This window comes from Carassius carassius, chromosome 15 (genome assembly GCF_963082965.1).
Source record: "Carassius carassius chromosome 15, fCarCar2.1, whole genome shotgun sequence".
Taxonomy (NCBI): domain Eukaryota; kingdom Metazoa; phylum Chordata; class Actinopteri; order Cypriniformes; family Cyprinidae; genus Carassius; species Carassius carassius.
In genome coordinates, this window is record NC_081769.1 from 22,101,848 (window position 1) to 22,125,061 (window position 23,214).

Here is a 23,214-nt window from a genome sequence, read left to right on the forward strand (position 1 = left end):
ACAGGATGGAAAGAGAAAAATGGCAGAGGATAAAGAGAATTCCCTTACAGAAGAAAGTGTTTGGGGGAGAAAAACATTAAACACACATGCAAACAGAATGGGCTTTAGAGCTGACAGTGTGCAGACCTGTGGTCATGCTTTTACTTCATTGTAGTTTCTTTGCAGTGTGTACATATCAAAGTTCTCTTATGTTTGCTGTTGGTTGACCTTAACTGTTTGCATGCTGAGCTGGCAGATCAGAGAAACTAGATTGTACATTTTTCAAGATAAAGGTTTTTTTTTTTTTTTTTTAATTTTAAACATGCAAGCCTTTTTTTAGATAAAGGGTTAAATTCAAGGATTTTGCAAAAGGAATTTTCTGTGTTCAGTGTAAATTATTTTAATCAGTAGCATTTGCGGGATTATATTGATTAATAAAATTAAATAAATTAATTTGATGCATCCCTCTTTTTAGAAGAAAATAAAATCATGGTTATGGTATGCAAGTGAATGGGAGCAATTTAAAGCAGAAATGTCAAGCTTATATTTTATAAAAGCACTTAAAATTATTCTTCTCTTAAAATATATTCATTGTATGTATTCTTATGTTTTAACAGGCATTTTGTTGTCACAGCAACAAAAGTTGGAGAAAAAGGGATAGAATTTTAAATGTGAAGGTAGTAATGCATTTTGTTTACATATGGCATCTTTATGTAACTCAAAATGAAGCTTTTTTTTAAAAGAAAAGTCATTTTTGTGTAACCCAGAATATTACCCATAAATGAAAATTCTGTCATCATTTACTCAACCTCATGTCGTTCTTAAACTTCTATGACTTTCTTTCTACTGTGCAACACAAAAGAAAATAGAAAGGTGAGAAAATATATTTTGAAGGTAAGTAAATGACATTTTTAATTTAATTTTGGTGTCAACTATCCATTTAAGTAAGAGGTACAAGGCAAACATTCTTATTTAAAAATATACAGTATCATTAAGCTTTACCCATCAAATGTGGCTTATTTACATGCTTGGAATTATTAATGACTAATTGAAAAAGCCTAACTGCCATGTTCCAGAAATCTCTCATATGACAGAAGCCCTATCATATTTCTGGCACTGATGCAAGCTTGTGTTTCAGCTCACGGCTTTCTGCGAATGTGGCGTGTGAGTGAGCGTCCCTAGGGAGGTTTAGAGTGACCACTGCCCCCTGACCCCCCTTTATACTGTCACCCCACAACCCAAACCTCCATCAGAAATGCACCAGTCACCTAGCAACAGAGGCCTAGTAGTCAGAGTTCAAAGACCAGGGGCTATCGCAGATATTACACATACTCCAAGAAACGTTAATATAGATTCCCAGAATTACAGTCATCCATTTTAAGAATTATGTCATGGCATCATTTTATACTGTATACTATACATTAAGCCTCCATTTAAGCATTGTCAAGTAAAGCATTGTAAATCGAACGCCACACATGCACAGGAAACACTGAAGTAAAATATGCCTCTAAGCATGAAAATAAAAAATGTTAGGGATGAAAAAGTGTGCCCACACACTTTTGACACGAAAACCTCTTTGTTTTCCACTGAATAACAACAAAGGGCAACGATGACCATTCCATTTCATCCAATCAAGAAAAGGTCACTGACCTCTGTCCCCAGCTGACCACAAGAGGAGGATGGGCACGATCCAATCACCTTAAACAGTCAGAGGCAGCACGTCCAGGATGGAAAGAGGGAATGAAAAGAGGGGGGTGGAGAAAGGGACCGAAGAATGGATGGGTGCAGATGCAGCATGAATATTTGCCTTGATCAGACCCTGCAGCACCTTGAATGGAGGGATGAAGAAGACCAGAAGAATGAAAGGCACATCCACCTCGAATCCATCTGTCCTGTATTTTAATCTGATTAAAATGTGACGAAAATTCAGCTTGATATCATCTTAGAGAAGTTAAATCATCATTTCCGACACTATGATAAATTATGACCTTGATGGCCTAATCCGCTTGTTAAGTCATGACATAAGAAATAGTGTTACCAGGTCGAAGCATCAGTGTGTTTCAACTGAGATTACTACAGTAACTCAACAACTGTTTACTCACTTTTACAGGTGCTTGTCATATAATTAGAATATCATCAAAAAGTTTATTTCACTGATTCCATTCAAAAAGTGAAACTTGTATATTATATTCATTCATTACACACAGACTGATATATTTCAAATGTTTATCTCTTTTAATTTTTTTGATGATTATAACTGACAACTAAGGAAAATCCCAAATTCAGTATCTCAGAAAATTAGAATATTACTTAAGACCAATACAAAGAAAGGATTTTTATAAATCTTGGCCAACTGAAAAGTATGAACATGAAAAGTATGAGCATGTACAGCACTCAATAATTTCAATGGTAAATCCATGGTCCTTAAACCAGGTACCGGAAGCTTTGGCACTGTGTGCAGGTGCCAAGTCCTGTTGGAAAATAAATCTGCATCGCCATGAAGTTGGTCAGCAGCAGGAAGCATGAAGTGCTCTAAAACTTCCTGGTATATGGCTGTGTAGACCTTGGACCTCAGAAAACACAGTGGACCAACACCAACAGATGACATGGCACCCCAAACAATCACTGACTGTGGAAACTTTGCACTGGACCTCAAACAACGTGGATTGTGTGCCTCTCCTCTCTTCCTCCAGACTCTGGGACCCTGATTTCCAAAGGAAATGCAAAATTAACTTTCATCAGAGACCATAACTTTGGACCACTCAGCAGCAGTTCAGTCCTTCTTGAAGCGAGACGCTTCTGACGCTGTCTGTTGTTCAAGAGTGGCTTGACACAAGGAATGCGACAGCTGAAACCCATATCTTGCATACGTCTGTGCGTAGTGGTTCTTGAAGCACTGACTCCAGCTGCAGTCCACTCTTTGTGAATCTACCCCACATTTTTGAATGGGTTTTGTTTCACAATCCTCTCCAGGGTGTGGTTATCCCTATTGTTTGTACACTTTTTTCCTACCACATCTTTTCCTTCCCTTCACCTCTCTATAAATGTGCTTGGATACAGAGCTCTGTGAACAGCCAGCCTCTTTTGCAATGACCTTTTGTGTCTTGCCCTCCTTGTGCAAGGTGTCAATGGTCGTCTTTTGGACAACTGTCAAGTCAGCAGTCTTCCCCATGATTGTGTACCCTACAGAACTAGACTGAGAGACCATTTAAAGGCCTTTGCAGGTGTTTTTAATTAGCTGATTAGAGTGTGGCACCAGTTGTCTTCAATATTAAACCTTTTCACAATATAAAATTTTCTGAGATACTGTATTTGGGATTTTCCTTAGTTGTCAGTTATTATCATAATAATTAAAAGAAATAAACATTTGAAATATATCAGTATGTGTGTAATGAATGGATATAATATACAAGTTTAACTTTTTAAATGGAATTAGTGAAATAAATAAACTTTTTGATGATATTCTAATTATATGACCAGCACCTGTATATACATTTAAGCTAAGCTTCTATAAAACTCACAGTGAGCCTTATTGTGCTACGGGCATCCCAAGTTCGAATCACGACTCGAGGATCCTATCCCCCTCTCTCTCTCACTGTCAGATCTAAACTGTCTAAAGTGGTGTAAAATACTTTGTAATAGTACTTAAGTATTTTTGGGAGTATCTGTACTTGAGTTTTTATCCATGTCTCCTTTGAGATACATTAAACTGTGCGTGTAAATACATCTAAATGTTTTTTCAGAAGCATATTCCAGAAATGTTTTCTTATGTTAGAATGAAAGACACTACAGTTAGTATCAGATGAAGTGCTTCTCACACTTACCAAAAAATGCAAAATGAAAGAAAGAGTTAAACTGAACACAATCTTGCTATTCAAGCTGTGCATGAACATTTTAATATGTATGTATTTGCTTCTTTTCCATTTTGCATTAACTTGTACTTTTACTTTCAATAATTAAGTATGTTAAGTATGTTTAAGATTTAAAAATACTTTTCATACTTAAGTACAATAAATATCACATACTTTAAGACTTTTACTCAAGTAATATTCTAAATGGTGACTTCAACTTCTACCAAAGTCATTTTCTGGTAAGATATTTGTTCTTTCTCTTGAGTATGGCTTTCAGGTACTTCATACACCATGGACTGTCTATCATAATAAAGGCAAAAATGCCATAAATAAATCTTTAAAAACTCCACAAAAAGTCCACAGGCTCACAGAGACCAGGAGAATATTTTAATGGTTCATAAAAGATCAATCAGTCATGATTTTTCGGGAATATGACAGCACGCCGTGAGTGTATATTTGCAACGCTTGTTTGGTTTTACCAATCATGGAGCGTTTGGATTCATGAGACGTTAGACTTATCAAGTAGAACACTTTATTCACTAAAGTCCTGTTTACAACATGGACAACCATAGACCTTAGTCAGCGTAATGTCATATTTGATTTTTGACAGGAACGAAAAACCAGGCTGTGAGGGATAGAAGTACAGTGAAGTTCAATGAAATCTGATGCTGTTTAACAACAAATCTGATGTGACAAATTTTGTCAAGCCAATCTGAGGACATATCTTTCTTTTTTTGTTTTTAAATATTTCTTTTTGGCTTTTTTGCCTTTATTACAATAGGGCAGTATGATAACAGGAAGTGAAGTGGGAGAGAAAGAGGGGGTGGGGGATGGGATCGGGAAAGGTCTGCGAGCCAGGATTCGAACTCGGGACACCCAAATCTATTTAAAAAAACATTCCATAAAACAGCACTGAAAGTTATAAGCTTTGAAATTTACATGATCATTAGGACCTTTATACAGTGGATGCAATTTCTTTAAAAAAGTTTTTTTTAATGCACATTTTTAGAATTGATGCGCATCTTGGCAGTTTTTTATGCGATATTCCAAAGTGCACATAAAAATAGGTGGATGGAAACATAGCTATTGACAGCCAATTGCAGTACGCGATTATAATAAACAGAATGTTATCATCTGTCTGTGTGGACGCAAGTAAAGTTATTGTTATAGTTATCATTCCTGGTGTAAACAGACCTTAATGATTCCTTCTAAAAGCTGACCCCAGTATTACTTCAGACATTTTATGAAGGCCAAACAGGCCAGCTGCTCACAAACAAGTTTGAGATTAGGCAACTGTCACTCCATTCAAAAATAAATGGGGTTCTGTACACACACAGATGGCTGGTCAGCACGTGCCCGAAGGAGGGCAGAGCAGTGACCCTCAGCTGGAGACTATGGCCAGGTCAGTGACACTCAATCCCTACTTTCAGGCCAGCTGCTACTAGTTCTGTGCTAATGGCACCTCCCCAAACACACACATACGCACACAACCTTAGGCCCCCTCAGTCTGCCAACAGTGACCAGTGAAAAGGCTGGGATGGGGTGGGTATGGAGGACAGCTGGACACTCTCCACTCTCCTGCCTCCTCAGGGGGTGTCCTAGTGTGTGTGGGTACATGTGAGCGAGAGAAAAGCTTAATAGCCTGGTGTTGATGAGAGCAATTGCAACCAAGAAGAAAAAAAGAAGCAGTTCTGGCACACATAGACCCCACAGAGAGACAATTAGCAAGTTAGCAATGACCCACTTTAGTTGGCCACATGACTTCCACCTTGTATTTCATTTTCTTGTAAGCACTGTGACATAATCTATCACCTGGCAGCAAACCTATGTCATTTAGCGTTGCAGCTACTTTGGCTAAAGTACCCCAGCAACCGCAGGTCCAATGATCCACAGCTCCAGGCTGTCCAGTACCATGGGCCGGGCTGAGCCAGACAGTCGATAAATCAATAGGTCACTCACGCACACACATAGACAGACACACACACACACACACACGCGCGCGCGCTCGCGTCACTGCAGGGCTGAGAGGCCACATGAAACTACCATTGATTGAAGGGGGTAGGGGAGAGCGTTGACGGTCAGAGCTGTGCATGTGTGTGAGGTTATGGGGCTCACCTCAATTCCTAACACTGCAATTGGGAGTTTCAAATGGCCACGGTAATGCTTACACACTAAAACACACACACACACACAGCAGAGACGAAAGATCTTGGCATGCCGGTACCCTTCTATCACAACTCAAAACACACTCTAAGTGAGTGAAAGCCTTTGAGTCTATAGATTCTCACACTATATATATATATATATATATATATATATATATATATATATATATATATATATATATATATATAATTTCTTTTTTGTTTGTTTGTTTGTTTAGGGACAGGAAACAGGAAGCTAAGTTGGATAGAGTGGAGGACAGAATTGGGAAAAGTCCTTGAGCCAAGACTCGAACTTGGGATGCTCATAACACATGGTGTTAGGGCATCAGACTATATTTATACAGACAATATATTGGTTTTTGGTTGATTTTAGTTTATATATGTGTGTGTGTGTATATATATATATATATATATATATATATATAGGAAATGTAATTGTACATTTTAGTCTTTAGTGTTTTATTTTTCCTTTATTTTAACAAAATGCAAAATGCTAATTTTGATATATATTAGTTACATAAAATGTGTATCCGAATTGGCCAAAAATAAATAAATAAATGAATAAATAATAATAATAATAATTTAGCCATGCATCCCAATTTAACCATTTTAACCATTTTTAAAGGTGTAGATTTCTTCCTAAGCTCCATTGTGCCTCTTAAAAATAAACATTCTTTTTTTGGCATTGATGGTTCTAAAAAGAACATTGAACATCCATTTTAAAATGTTCTTTACTAGGAACTAAGAAAAATTGTTCATTTAACTATTGTTCACTGAAAGATTCTTTGGGAAACCCAAAATATTTTTTCTATGGCATCCCTGAAAAAAAAAAAAAAAACTATTTTGGAACCTTTTTTATTAATGAGAGTGTTGGCTGATACATTACTATACAACAGCTTCACTAAGCGCGTTATTTCACTTTACTGTAAAAATGAACTAATATTCTTTGTAATGACTTGTTTAACCATTTGACTTCTTTAAATGCGATCCATATTCACATAGATTGGGTCTAAGAGGATTCTTGTGTTAAGTTGGCTGGCTTCTAGTGTTAAGTTGTCTGCTGATCCGCTCTTTGTTGCAGTGTTTTGCTCACTCATGCGCTCATTGAAAACAGCCTTAGCCTGTTCTTCTTCTGTTCTTTGACCTGCAAATTGGGGTCAACGCAAAGTAAAGAGCTCTACACTTGTGCAAAGAATGCAGACAAACAGTGGCCATTGAGACACAGATATTGTGCACACCTACAAAATCCTATATGCTTTCTGAGGAAGCAAACGCAAATTGCACTATGACAAAAAACCAATCATAAATACAATAGATATTAGGTATAACGATGTATAACATTTCTGGGGGGCACTTAAACCAACACAAACTGCCAGGGAGTAGCACAAGGTGGCAGGGAGTAGAAGACAGGTGTAAATAAACGCCGGGGCTCTGTCCTTGCTCTGTGAGTTGCCATGGCAACAGCTGATAGAGCATCCTATCGATCGCATTGTCCAGTCTGAATTGTGCAGCCCCTGAACCCACTTTTTTTTTTCTGTGTGGTGATGGGTGTGGATCAATACCTGATATTGTATGCCTCTTTTGCCTTGCGTCTCTCATGGCTTCCATAATAGTGGTAATGATAGTTAGAGGGAAGCAAAAAGAAAAGGAAGGAGCATGAAACAATAGTAAAAAGACAGCTGGGTCTATTTCGTCACAAATGCAAAGAAAAAAAAAAAACACTTCCTTCTTGGACTGAGAGGCACGCTTTTGAAAACAACAGACAGCTATCATGACACTTTACCTGTGTTATTTGCTTATGCGCTTTACTGCGGCCAACACAGAATTCGGTTTCACCAGCACAGAAAATGTCACATCTGATTTTTCCGCACATCTCCCGGTCTGCATATGCGAACAGCCACACACCATTTATCTAATGTGAGGCCGTTTAGTCCTGCCATTGCTTTGACTGTTACACAAATCAGAATGGCCAGGAAGACCAGGCTTCACCGGTTCAGCAAGAGCTTGTGAAGGAGAGCGAGGCACGGAGAAGGACCTGCGGGAGCTCGTTTAAATCTGGCCTGAGGGATCCCTCCAGCTAGGGGTCACGGTTGGAGTCACAGCGCACTGGATTTAAAGGTGGGGCTCCTTAAGGTGCCCCTGTTGCCCCGAGGCACAGCCATCACAATTCCTGCAGTGCTGGAAATGAAAGCCAGTCTAGGACAAAGGCCCTTTCCTTGCTTATGGCCACTGCTCAGAAAAATTACTCAAATGATTGAGATGTCGGTTACATCTTTCTTTTTACCTCTGTCCTCCCCAGCAACACCCTAGTGTGAGTTTAAGAAGCATTACTGGTGATTCTTGAGAGAACGTATAAAATTTGTTTTACATTATTAATTATATATAGACTAATACTATCATATAAAATTGCAAAAAAAAAAAAAGTTTTTGCATAGTCTACATTCAAACTATTAGCACTATGTGCTTTAAAGCAAAACCAGCTCCATATGTTTCCTAAGAACGTTATTCACTGATAATCTTTTTTACATGCATAAACTTCCATCATGCCAGGCTGAGAGGTCCTTGATCTCTAGAGATTTGATTGAAGTCGCTCAAGCTGTTTTTGTGTTTCTATCAGTGTTGCATGGATTTGGCTGCTCGCCTGCAGTACTGAGCTCTGTGCAGCGGTACAAATGTAAATCTGTGCTCCACGGGGACGGAGTGTGAGGGGGAGCGGAGTGGCTGCCCTCGCATCCCTGCGAGATGAAAACCCATCCACTCGGAGAGGCACAGAGGCTACCGGGGCAGAAGTCAGGCGCAGTGGGGCCAGGCATGTGGGAGAGAGGAGTGATGGAGGGAAAGTTTTCTCTGCCTCGAGCGCTCTTCATATGTTGTGAGAGTGAGAGCCTGCAGTGAACTTGGCAGCACACTTCAAAACTTTATGGAGCAGACATGCACACCGCATCCTAATATGAGCTGTCTTGATATGGGATTCTTGAGATTTTTCAGACGCTGTGCCTTGAATTTTTTTTTTTTAATTCTTGGCTCGCCGATATAAGATTTTGCTCGCCTACATTTTGTTTAAAGAGCGGTTTCTCATTGGGTTCGCTTTGTTCTCAAAGCGCTCAGATTAATCATAGTTGATGGTGAACACATTTGGGTAAACAGTGTAAATTTAGGTGCCAAATGTTTACATAACCACTTTTAAAGGGTTAGTTCACCCAGATAGCAAATTTATGTAATTAATAACTTACCTTCATGTTGTTTCAAACCCGTAAGACATCCGTTTATCTTTGGAACACAGTTTAAGATATTTTAGATTTAGTCCGAGAGCTCTCAGTCCCTCCATTGAAGCTGTGTGTACGGTATACTGTCCATGTCCAGAAAGGTAAGAAAAACATCATCAAAGTAGTCCATGTGACATCAGAGGGTCAGTTAGAATTTTTTGAAGCATCGAACATACATTTTGGTCCAAAAATAGCAAAAACTATGACTTTATTCAGCATTGTCTTCTCTTCCGTGTCTGTTGTGAGAGAGAGTTCAAAACAAAGCAGCTGGATATCCGGTTCGCGAACGAATCATTCAGTTCACCAAATTGAACTGAATCGTTTTAAACGGTTCACATCTCTAATACGCATTAATCCACAAATGACTTAAGCTGTTAACTTTTTTAATGTGGCTGACACTCCCTCTGAGTTCAAACAAACCAATATCCCGGAGTAATTCATGTACTCAAACAGTACACTGACTGAACTGCTGTGAAGAGAGAACTGAAGATGAACACCGAGCCGAGCCAGATAACGAACAAAACATTGACTCATTCAAGAGTCAAGAACCGTTTCTGTCAGACGCATCCGATTCGTGAACCGAGGAGCTGATGATACTGCGCATGTGTGATTCAGCGTGAAGCAGATCAGCACACAGGGCGTCTGAACTGAACTGATTCTTTTGGTGATTGATTCTGAACTGATTCTGTGCTAAACCGGTGAACCATTTTCTTCAACCGGTTTATTGAATCGAACTGTCCGAAAGTACTACTGGTGATCCGAAAAACGATGCAACCGGTTCTTCACTCGTAAACAAGTCAGTCTATTGTTCGCTATCTGGCTCGGCTCGGTGTTCATCTTCAGTTCTCTCTTCACAGCAGTTCAGTCAGTGTACTGTTTGAGTACATGAATTACTCCGGGATATTGGTTTGTTTGAACTCAGAGGGAGTGTCAGCCACATTAAAAAAAAGTTAATAGCTAAAGTCATTTGTGGATTAATGCGTATTAGAGATGCGAACCATTTAAAACGATTCAGTTCAATTTGGTGAACTGAATGATTCGTTCGCGAACCGGATATCCAGCTGCTTTGTTTTGAACTCTCTCACAACAGACACGGAAGAGAAGACAATGCTGAATAAAGTCATAGTTTTTTGCTATTTTTGGACCAAAATGTATTTTCGATGCTTCAAAAAATTTTACCGACCCTCTGATGTCACATGGACTACTTTGATGATGTTTTTCTTACCTTTCTGGACATGGACAGTATACCGTACACACAGCTTCAATGGAGGGACTGAGAGCTCTCGGACTAAATCTAAAATATCTTAAACTGTGTTCCAAAGATAAACGGAGGTTTTACAGGTTTAAAACAACATCAGGGTAAGTTATTAATTACATAAATTTGCTATCTGGGTGAACTAACCCTTTAACATTTAAAGAGACTTAAATTCTTGTATTTACTCACCGTCAGGTCAATCCAAACCTGTATGACTTTCTTTCTTCTGTGGACACAAAAGAAGATATAAAAAAAATTAAAAAAAAATCTGTTATTTGTCCATACAGTGGTCAATGGGATCTAGTGATGTTTGAAAGAAAGCCAAAATGAAATTTAATAAATGACATAATTTTCATTTTTGTAATATAATTTTTTATCATTTATTAAATTACTATTTTTATATGATCAGCATACAAATTATTATAAAAAAATATGTTTTTAGTTTTTGTAACAGAAGTTATTGATTATGTACCTAAACATCTAGACTACAGATGAAATCCTTCACAACAAAAAGAATGAAAATTAGATACCGACTCAAAATCAGTTTTGTTTTTTAAATTCTGTTTGTAGTCAAATGTAAGACAGATAGTACTGGTCCTGGATCTATTGGTGGCCAGTTTCTGTATTCAATTCGAGGTCCACATTAGCGAACCACTCTGTCCTGTCCAGGAGCTCAATTCACTTCACAGTCAAGTTATTTATCATCCAACATATTAGTGATTGCAGTGTCGATATGAAGTCCAGTGCTGAAATTAGTCAGTGCCAAGTGTGTAACTACTGCCCAAGGTCGGACACACACTCCACTGACAGGAGTGATGGTTCACAGCTCACAGGTACATATATCCAGCCCAAGGTCAAGTGAACGGTACTGCTATTTCAGAGGGAACACACGTGTAAAACACTCTATCATGTTGAGAGATGCCAAGCATGAAATCAGCTTGATCGTGACACATTTTATTTCATGTTTTGGATGCTAATCAATATGGTGAAAATGGAAGCCACTCGAAAAGATTGTATGCTGTTTTGCTTGGTCATAGATAAAGGTGCAATTTTAGTTCATAAGTGGTTTCTCATCTTTCAAAAGGTACTAACTTGTACACATTCTAATATGAACTTTTTAAGAGTAAATAAGGTACAAAGAAACCTCCCTCTCGAAGGTACAAAGGTAGAAAGTACTTTAGGGGACAGCCCCAGCGACAGCATTGTACCTTTTTTCTGAGAGAGTGTGGTCTAAAAAATTTGGACAGTCTAGTTATTTAAATGAGACTCTTAAACACTTGAGATTAGAGAATGAAGAAAGGAAAAACAATACATGGTCACTTACTACATGCAATGTGTATTACGTTCAATCAAACTGAAACTAGCTTCTGTATTTTTTTTTTTACGATGAAAACTATAATTTTTGTTGGCATTCTTTACAACAGAGAAAAAAATTAAATTGCACTAAAAGTTTAGCCAAGCTGCTAAGCTGAAGAATTGCTAATCAGCAGCAAAACATTTTCTACCCTTCTGGCAAGGTCAGGGGATCACAGTCCCCTGCTAAATGTCTGAAGCCCCCCCTCTCTGATGCCCTGAGGGGTAATATCACCCCCCACACACAGATACACAGCCTGACAGCAGCTAACTAGTTCGATTGCTTGGTCCAAACTCCACTCCGCTACCCTCCCCCCAAAGCTCTTTTTACATTGTACTTTCGGGTCCAAACTGAGATATGTTTGCATCATCAGTGTGAGGTAAACATGACTTCTAGCATCTGCTGTAAATTAGGTGGAGAAGATGCTAAATGGTTGAAACTCTGATGTCAATACTAAAAGCTTTTGTGTGAATAGGCAAAGGGGCTTCTGAGGTTTCTGATCAGTGACAAATCAAGTCCCAAAGACAGTGTTTTTCAGCCAAGCCTGAAACTGCATATCAGGAATTTTTTTTTTTTTTTTTTTGAGATGCTTTTGTCTCTAGCCAACTTCTTAGAACACTCAGGCAATGAGCCAACAAATATTTTGGAACTAGATAAAGTGAATGCAGCTGTAAAGAGGGACTACTACATACTATTGTTACAATGAAATTCTAGAATATGATTGCAAAACAACCATTGCTGTGCATTTTTTTTTAAGTACACTTAAGATTAAAAAAAACAAAGAAGATATTTACAAGTAATAATAAAACTCTCATTTTTTAAATAGCTGATTGTTGACAGTTGAATGTCAGCAGGTGCAAATATACAGGAAGATTCAGGCCTTGACTTTACAGCCTACATTTACTGCTAATACTTTAATAATAATAAGTTTATATACATTTAAACAACTCACCAACATATCCAATTGCGCTGGAAAATGCAATGTTGCTCAACTGTATAGATTAGCATTAGAAAACAAAGCCAAATCTAGTTTTCTGTTCAAACATCTGAAGTCTAATATTTGCACTTCTCTAGACATAAACTCTAAAACCCATTACTTATTAAATTATATCACTCAGGTTCAAGTACATCCATAAAACTGCTTTCCTACAGAAAACTGCACGTTATAAATTTTTTTTATGGATTCACTGTTTTAATACAAAAAAAATCAAGCACAGTGTATGCCGCCATCTAGTGGACTCATTACATCTGCACGTACTGTAAACTGTAGTGAGTAAATCTTGCAATGCTACTAACATTTCTATGGGGTGAGAATTGTTGCTTTATTCCAAATAAATAGATTATGATCCACAAATAAATGTAACAAGATTCACAAAAATATATCAAATTCACAAATAAATGTACAGAGTTTCACAAAAAAATATAAAACTCACAAATAAATAAAATGAGATTTGCAAATAAAAATATATATATTTACAAATGTGTTTAATGTCACAAACACAACTCTACCTGGTATTTATTTGTGAACCGCTGTCTGTGCATTTGTAAATCACTGCACGCATTTGTGGATCGGTTCCTGTGCATTTGTGGATTTGAAACACTTCTAGCGTCGATGTGCAGATAAATCCACAAATAAGTGGACTCCACCCACCGTTTACTCAAGCCAATCAAATAACGGCCACATTGAGCTGACCAATCGTAGCACGTTATCGCTTCAACCAATCACGTTTTGGCTTAAATCCAGGGGGGGGGGCGTCTTGCCTGATCGGCCATGTTGTGCGTACTTGTCTGTAACGTTACTTGTGGACTTGTGAAATGTCATCAGTCGCTGCCCAAGTACTGTTTCCCTTTTCAAAGTTCACATCTAGCCAAGTCCAGTTCAAATCCCCGGATGTGTTCTTGCTCCGCTCCTTTTACCGAGGATGCATGGAGAGGTGACTTGTGCGGACTTGATACGGGCCATAACCCAGAATTCAGCTCGAACCAGGTTAGCATCAATGGCGGAGGAGAAAACTCACAACTGTAAGTTATACATTTCGAAATACTATTGTTGTTTTATCACAAAATGTAACGTAGTTCTAAGAGTTTTGATGCCAGAATGTTGTTTAAACTTCAAAGCTACCGTCGAATTTTGAAAATTTGCTCAGACTATTTCGTTACGAGTTGAAAAGTAGCCTAACCCTCGGCAAGTCCTCCTAAAAAGTAGCTAGGCCCTGTAACATTTTGTAAAATATGGGGCTGCCTGTGTTGATTCTGTAGTGGATAAACATTTGATATATTTTGCTTTGGGTATATCTAATGGGCAATTGTTTTGCCTGAGGGAAAAGTTTCCTAACTAACGTTTGCCTAACGATACTTATATCAAATGCAAACCTTATTTTAGAGTGCTCTTGTCATTTTAACCAAATAGTTTGCTTGTCTTTATTTACATTTTTTTTACAAATTCTTTTATAATTGTATTATTTTTCATCAACTTAAATTAAGCATTATTTTTTATCAAGGGACTGCTGAGGAAACTCGGGCCTTGATAGAGTGGCGGGCGGCCAATGAAAGGCTTTTCACCGGGAGGCGCAATTCCTCCAAAAGTTGATGGGAGTGAGTATTCATTTTGAGTGCTTGTATAATTCCCTGCATGTCTGAAGGTTTGGAGCTAGATTTGGACAGTCTTCATCCATAAAAATGAATACGTTATTGAAGTGGAATCATGTAAATCTTTATGGTTTTGTTTTGCCTATAGGCATTTTGTTCCACTTCTGGTTTGGCCATAACTGCCAAACAGGCAAAGAAAAAATTGAATAACCTAAAAGATAAATACAAGGTAATCTGCCTGTTTCTCTACTTTCTGTTACTGAAAGAGGCTTACCAAGATGTGTGTAAAGACTTTCCGGTCATATTTGAAACCTAACATAGATGCATTGGTCCTTACATTTTATTTTGTAAAATGTAGTTTACTCCGTTTACATTGTTTACTCTGAGACTGTAAAAAGAATAGTTCACCCCAAAATGAACATTCTGCCATTCACCTACAATTTTAAGTTGTTTCACACCTGTATACACTATTTATTTATTCTTTTTTTTTTTTTTTTGCTTTACACAAAGGAAGAATATTTGTAACCTAAGAGTTCTGGGGCACCACTGACATGTGTAATTTTTTGGTGCCTCAAACTGTTAGGTTACAAAAATTCTTAAGAATATCTTCCTCTGTGTAGAGCAAAAATAAAAAATGTCTAAAAGTGTGGAACAACGTGAGGTGAGAACATGACAGCATTTTGCTTTATTTCAGGAGCTTAGGGACCCACCCACAGGAAAAGGGGTAGAGGCCGGTAGTGTGACTGCTGCAACCTGGCAGTGGTACACTGCAATGGATGCTGCACTCCAGGGGCAGCACTCAGTTACTATGCCCGTAGTTGTTGCATCAAACCCACTGCCACTACAGGTGGCTCAGTCAGCACACCAGGTTCAGCCCCTTCTGTGGAAGCCAGGAGTAGCCAGCAGTCAAGAAAGAGGCGACGGGACAGCCAGGCTCTTCTTTAGTTTCTAAAAGAACAGGCAGAGAGGGAAGAGGAGAGGGAGAGAGAAGCATTGGCGAGAGAAGAGGAGAGACAGAGGGCAGCAACAGCCAGAGCAGAGACATATGTCTCTTTTTGAAAAACTTAATAAATTCTAAATTAATGTTGTATTTAATGATAAATGATTTTATATAGATTATTTGAATAAAAAAAATAAAAATGAATGTTTCAATTTCAACCCTGGCAAATCATTGTTATAGCAACAGTGTATTCTTTATATTTACAACAAAAACACAAATAATATAAAATAATGTAATATCCAATGTCTATAGTGGTATACAATTATTTACAATCATGCAGTTAAATCTCAAGAAGAACATACCAACATTAAGAAAACGTATAAATGTATCTATACCCATCTACTTGCACATTTATTCATACCTATCTTTCTAATCAATGTCATAGCTATTTCAACTGTTTATGTTGCTCTTTTAATGAACATGACAACATCTGGAAAGGTTTACTGTCTAGATGTAGTACTGTTCAGTTAGACACCCAGGCAGTTCCACGGGAGAAGAAAGCTGAGCAGCCAGACGTCCTCGGAGATGGTTCCCTGATAGGTCCCTCTCACCCACTGCTGCATTCTCACCATCCTCGCGGTCTTCTTGTCCTTGGCTTTCCTCCTCCTCCTCCAAGAGATCACCTCCCATCACACAGATGTTGTGGAGGATACAACAGGCACCAATCACCTTTGGGGCGAACAGTGGCCTGATCTCTAGGGCCCGCAAGAAAATTGCACGCCAGTGAGTTTTTAACATCCCAAAAGTGCGCTCGATGATGTTCCGTGCTTGTGCATAATGCCTGTTGTATCGGGCTTCAACTTGGCCTGTTAATCAAAAATCGTGTAGAAAATGTGTAGTGTATTGCAAATTCATAACAGTAAAAATTTGGTTTATCGTGTGTGTGTCTGTCTGTCTGACATAAAAAAAGTGTTCTTACTTGCGACAGGCTGGCGGTATGGGGTCATGATTGCAATAGGATGCTGCAAGCAAGGGTATCCCCCATCTCCCAAAAGATAGTATCCAGCTGGTGAATACAAAGCCTGCTGGTACATTGGTGATCTGCGCAGCACAAGGGCATCCTGTACAGAGCCTGGATTGCCAATATACACATCTATAAATATGCCTTTAGCATCACAGGTGCCCTGTAGAATGATGGAAGGGAAGATCTTTCTATTTATGTAGCATCTTTTTTGTGGCATTGCAGGAGGAACAATCCTGATGTGGCACCAGCAGCACAGCGGAATGCCTCATGGCCAGCAAGGCCCCCCACCTCATCCATTTCCTCTGCTTTTGGAAAATGAATAATTTTGTGGAGGATGGTCATCATCTCCTCCACAACATTGTGAACAGTCCTACAAACTGTTGAAAGTGGCATGCTGAAGTCATCTGATGTGACCCTGTAGGATGCTCAACAGGCAAGCCAATAAACCGTAACAAGTACTTCAATTTCACGGCTCCATCCATGGGCTTTTTGACGGGGCAGCATCTGTACCAGCATGTTGATGCTGTTCCTGGAGAGCCTGAAAGCTGGCTTTAAATCCTCTCCAGAAAAAAACTTGACCAGGATTGGTACCTGGTCATTGATCTGTGAATACCTGCGAGTGGGACTTTGTTCCTGTTAAAATATATAGATAATATATTAAGAATGTTTTTACTTTTGTTGTATTATGTATTTGTTATATGTATTGCTTTTAAAAAGTTGTTACTATATGTACTGTCGTTGCATTGTATTTATTATATTTTTGGATTTAATATAAGCTATATACTCAGTTGTTTTAAGGATTTTGTCTAAAATTTACTAAAATCTGCCATAATTAAATCTCCCTCTAACATTTGCTCTTTTCGTGAAGTATTTCTTTATACTCTATTTCGGTTTCATTCATTTATTGATAAGCTCTAGCACAACATTCATCCCAGAGTCTAAAAGTTGTAGCCTATATGATTATTATAGATATTAAATTGTCCTGTTTGTGTTAATGCAGTAATATGATGTGCACCTAGCTATATAAAGATGATAAACTATAAACTTATTTGAGCACCACAAAGACAAATAAAAGGTGTGTGAAGTGTAAGCTAGTTAATTTAAATGTTATCAACTGTCAAACCTATTGTACTTGTCAGTTTATTTGGTATACTGAAAAATCTAATGTTGTCTCATTACATCCCTGCAATAGTTTACATAACTTTTTGTGAGATAGTACTTTGTAGTCTGTTGATAGGGTGCCTATATGATACATTATAATAAATTTTTATTATGACTTTTCATTTGGATATACCTAACTAAGTCCACATAAGTATATGGGCAGTTTATGAAGAAAGAATAATTAGAAAAACGTACAATGCTAGAGAGACATGCTAATATGGCACGTCTCTTCGCCATCCTCCGCTGCATCCTGGCTTTTCTTTGAAGGATTTGTCTCCTCCGTTCGGCAGCCTCCTCTTCAGCATCTTGATAAATAGCAATTGCAATGGCAATCCTAAGCTGTTCCATTTTGATTTACACTTATTTACAATTGATTTACACTTTTCAACCGTATTATTTAAATTGTAGCTGAGTGGGTTTATTGCTAGATTGTTCTTAATGAAAAGAGGCAGTTGTTTCCACATATTTTATTTATTTTGAACGACGTAAATATAATCACAGTATTAATGTTACCTGAACCACATATTAATGTTTAATAGTTTTTAAAATAAAAAAGAGACAGTCGTTTAATATTATATTCAATTTCATTATAAATATAAAGTGAAAATAATCAGAGTAGGTAAATATTAGTTTTTTAATACTAATATATTTAATATATTGAAAATAAAAAAGAAGTTAATTCAAGTAAAACATGCATGCTGAGTGAAGCTATCAAGTACGCTGCCGTTCCATTTGTAGAATGACTGGACTCGCGTCCTCCCGTCCTCGAGAGTTCGTTCTTCTGAGTCCAACTTGGCATGTCCAAACTCGGAAGGACGGAAGTCCAGACTCTGCGAACTTGGTATTGAGAAATGCCCTGACTGTCTGTTGTTGGTCTCAAGTTCGGTGTCTATTCCCGCAGTTCCCCTGGCTGTAAGCCAAAACGTGATTGGTTGAAGCGATAACGTGCTACGATTGGTCAGCTCAATGTGGCCGTTATTTGATTGGCTTGAGTAAACGGTGGGTGGAGTCCACTTATTTGTGGATTTATCTGCACGTCGACGCTAGAAGTGTTTCAAATCCACAAATGCACAGGAACCGATCCACAAATGCGTGCAGTGATTTACAAATGCACAGACAGCGGTTCACAAATAAATACCAGGTAGAGTTGTGTTTGTGACATTAAACACATTTGTAAATATATTTTTTTTATTTGCAAATCTCATTTTATTTATTTGTGAGTTTTAAATTTTTTTGTGAAACTCTTTATATTCATTTGTGAATTTGATATATTTTTGTGAATCTCGTTACATTTATTTGTGGATCATAATCTATTTATTTGGAATAATGCAACAATTCTAACCCCATACATTTCCTGCCACTGAAAGCAAAATATAACTATTTCAAATTTATCTGATAGAAAACTAACATAAATAACAAAATACTAAATTCATTTATGCACTCATGTTATCACATTCCCTTAAACCATAAAACTTAACAATGCATTTCTGCTACTATATTAATCCAAAAAACTAAAACAAATAAACAGCATGCTTGTTGTGTGGCTGTATTAGAAATACTGTGAGTGTACAAGTCAATGTTCTTTAGGTACACTGACTTTGCGCCTCTTCGGGGCTGATGGCTGGGGATCTTGGCTTAGCGGGAACTCTAACTGAGAGATCTGCAGAGACAGAGGAAGTGTTTAGTTGTGGTAAATTACAGTTAATCAAAACAAGATCACTTGGAAAAACCTGCTTTTATGTGACTCATTTTTTATTTTACATTTGTTGCTGGCTCGGATTGCATGACAGAGTCATTAGAATGGCACATTGTATTTTGGATTTTAAAACTGTAAACAAAATTCTAGTGATTATACTGGCAAAATACATGATAAAAATCCAACCAATGACAAGATACATGTATGGATCATGGGCAGTGTATGTCTTACGTGAGGGTCAAGGATGCGTCCGCTCCTGGTTTTCCTTGCATCCACCTTAAGGTCAGCAGTTTTCTTTACCAGACTGTCCATCTAAAATATGCATCACATAATTTAAAACAACTTCCTCTCATCCACAGTTCATTAAAGTAGACTAGTGATTTACTTGTGTGTGTGGTGAGTTGTGTAGCACTACCTTTGCATTTGTTAGATTAAGATCCTCCTTGCAACTTATGTGACCCTGTTGTGAGTTTTCCTGAGTTTCTGTAAATGTGACAGACCATGAGCAACAGTTGGTGGTAGTTGGATGCAGTTTCCTTCATTTAGATTCATGCTGACCTCATTAAACTGGCAAAGCAGAGTCTAATATTCACCTGAGTATTCAATGCCTGCATCAGTGATGACATTCGCCTTTGTTGTACACTCCTGCAAGCAAAAACATCCATCTTTTGAGATCAATCCTCACATTTGGTAAAGGTAAGGCAAAAAAGGAAATGAGAAAATATCTGCTATTTATTCAAAAGGCCCCACCTGCTGAACTGAGGTCTCAGACATCACTCCATCCTCAAACGTGTTCAAAGACCATTTTGTGCTCACACATACTACCTCCTCCTCATCAAACTGTTCACGCACATGAAAGACATTGATCACTGCTTTACATCATTGATTTGATATTTTCTTCCAGACAGATCAGTAGATTGTCTAGCTTCTTTATCTCACCGTCTCGAGTCTCTTTTGCTCAGTGGTGACATTCATTCTGAGGCTATGAAAAGGTGTGACCACCTCTCCCATGGTCAGATTTACTGGTTCCCTCTCGAACAACAGCGTCTCATTGTCATCGTCCTTGAAGCCAGGTGGCTGATACTCCTGAGGGGTCACTGAAACACAAATACACACTGACTCATAATACCAGAGGTCACCAAACATTTTGCCATGAAAAGCTGAAAACCAAATTATATTGTGGGTTGTTGTACAAAAGTAAATCATAACCATATACAACTGTCTCATATCCATTTTATTTAATAAAATAAACTTATATTATCTAAATTGGAATGTAAAAATGAAAAATGCTAAAAACATAAATTAGAAAAATAAATATTTCTCAAGGGACTTTTTCCCTCCTCTCGTGATATGATATGGCTGGTCAAATTAAAGGTCATCATGCACCAAATTTGAGCTACAGCCCCTTGTTTGTGCATCTGTATGTTGTGTGAATAACTTGAATAAATAATAAGTTAACCACAATAACTTATTACATACAACAAAAAAAAAAAAAAAAAACACTTTCCTTGAAATTGTCTGTGTCACATAGCAAGCGTAAATGTACCCTCATCATAGTAGAAGAGTTTCATGTTGAGGCAGATGTTGTCAGGCAGCGGGCCGAGATGTTGCATCAGCACGTAAAGTTTGCGCACCAGCAGCATACTGGATTTCTGGGTGTTGTCACAGGCCATTTTACTCTCAATCTGCCCATTTTTGCTGGAAACACGGACAATAATTTTCAAAAGTGCAACATTAATATAGTCAATATGCAAACACATGGTATTAAAAAATAATGCTGTAAAAAATGTTATTAGGACATTCCATACAAATACAAGTTATGTATTTTGGGCTAGTTTTGATAACTGCTCAGACAGATAGGCCACCTCTCAAAGTCCATCTGAGGTCCGTTCTCTGTGTACTTGATTTTAAACTGGTAGCATTCAGTCACTTTCTACAACAAAAGCAAAAAATGAAAAGTAAAAATGGAAATTCAGTCTTAAATAAACAATGTCATCATGCACTGATTTCATTATTATTGTATTATATTCAAACAGTAATTAACATTCAAGCATGGTGTCTGGTCACCTGTGGATTGTCTGGATCACAGTAAATCTACAAGTAAAAATAAAATTTTCATTTAAAAAATTGTATTATAAGATACAGCATATTAACTACTATACTTCTGCATGTAAAGTCTAGTTATAAATTGATTACTGTTTGTTTTAAAATCCATTTGTTAATACTCACTGATAGAAGAACCATGCGCAGCTGTTGGAAGTAAAGCAGATGCAAAAGGTTAAAAGGTTACTGAGTGATGACCAGTATATATCTGATTACTAAACTGGTTATTTCCCATTTTAAAAAATCTACAAAAATACAGAAAATGGCAAAAGCACAGACTTACGTATCTTTTTTGAAGTGCATCAAAACATCCCTGCAACCTGAAATAGTAAAGGTAAGATACTCTCAAAGCAGCATATTATACTCCCAAATGATGTAAATGTACTTTATTAAGGGAATACTACCACTGCACAATCTGCTGAGCACCATGACAGCTTTGCTCTCGCAGTATTAGGACTTTCAGCTCTGTGAAAAGAAAGAAAGAAATTAAGTTGATCAGGATTTCTGTTACCTGTAACGTTTCCACTCTAATGTATCACTTTTACCTCCAACATATTTGTGTCCATAGGCCTTTTCTGGGAAAAGACCTCTGAGGTAAGTGATGCTTGAGACTGCGATGGCTAAAAGTTTCTTCACAAGCACCAGTGACTGTTGTTCGGTGGACACCACATCTGGCAGCATCTGACAGCTCTGAAACACACACACACACACACACACACACACACATACATTCAGTAAGAAACATAGTTAAATGTGTGTTACAGCTAACGGACAGGCTAGCAAAAGCCTGGACAAGCTAAAGGTAAATTTACGTCACACATTATTGTGCTGGATGTGAAAAAACAAACAAACAAATCTTTAACGTTACCTGAACAGGGCGCAATTTCTGTTCACAAGGCATGATGACTGTAACAAACTCGTAAAATTAGCAACAGCAAATATAATGAGCAATTTTCAGTTAACGTTAACGTTACTGCCTTTGGTATTCGAACAAAGGCGGTCGATTTTCAGTTACTCAAAAGCACATAGATATTGAAATAATATAATTCTCTTACCAGATAAAGTTTATAGTAAAAATATTCGGTGACTCTGATGGACGGTTAAACCATAAAATAATGGCAAATATACTATTAAGCGATAATTACGTTGTTCCGTCTCAACCAACTTTTAACCGTCAGTCAGTCGATCGCGCGCGTCATACGATCGAGTACGCGAGTCTCTCTCTTTTTTTATTGCAAAAAAAAAAAAAACTTTTACAATCATACAAAAACACAGGGAAGCGAGATATAAATACACTCCAACAAGAAGGAAACAAAATAAAAATAAAAAATTCTGGATTGGCATATAAAATTATAGTTCCCTTTCATAGGTCACTTCGATGCTGCGGTGACGTCACAGTATGGGAACACCTCTCGGTGTGATGAATGTCTGAAGCCCTATACCATCCCGCCAATCCTATTGGCCAAATAGCGCTTGGCACCGCCCTACGCATGCGTACGCATCGTATACCTGAGTGCCGCGCGCTATTTCGCTCAGATTTAATTTGCTTCAGGAAAGCGAATCGTCTGTGCCCTAAGGAAACCATCTCACGTTCTCAGCGGTTTTTTCTTCGAGCAGTGTTCAACTCCTCTTCGCGGACGCGATGAGTCAACGAAAGGTAAGAGCCATATAATGGGTTTATCACGGGGAGGCACTCATGAGAGGTTCGTTTAGCAGCCTCTCTACATGTTCTCTTCGTGATAGCCTGCGGCTACAGTTCTGCACTCTGGAGTGTATTTTCTATAGGTCGCCTCGCGTTTGACCCCCACCGTTACGCTTCTGCGGTCGCCGA

General features: G+C 38.0%; 1 protein-coding gene across 1 annotated transcript; it reads right to left on the reverse strand.

The window, feature by feature from the left end:
* Window positions 1-18,937: 18,937 nt before the first annotated feature.
* LOC132157782 (HORMA domain-containing protein 1-like) lies at window positions 18,938-22,591 on the reverse strand. The gene is made up of 15 exons (XM_059567067.1): window positions 22,453-22,591; window positions 22,252-22,302; window positions 21,929-22,073; window positions 21,788-21,848; window positions 21,667-21,703; window positions 21,510-21,530; window positions 21,348-21,374; window positions 21,146-21,213; window positions 20,827-20,978; window positions 20,220-20,377; window positions 20,031-20,120; window positions 19,874-19,925; window positions 19,696-19,763; window positions 19,512-19,592; window positions 18,938-19,244 (listed from the first exon to the last, which is right to left on the reverse strand). The coding sequence occupies exons 2-15, from the start codon at window positions 22,282-22,284 to the stop codon at window positions 19,158-19,160; spliced, it is 1,080 nt and encodes a 359-aa protein (XP_059423050.1). The 5' UTR covers window positions 22,285-22,302; window positions 22,453-22,591; the 3' UTR covers window positions 18,938-19,157.
* Window positions 22,592-23,214: the final 623 nt, after the last annotated feature.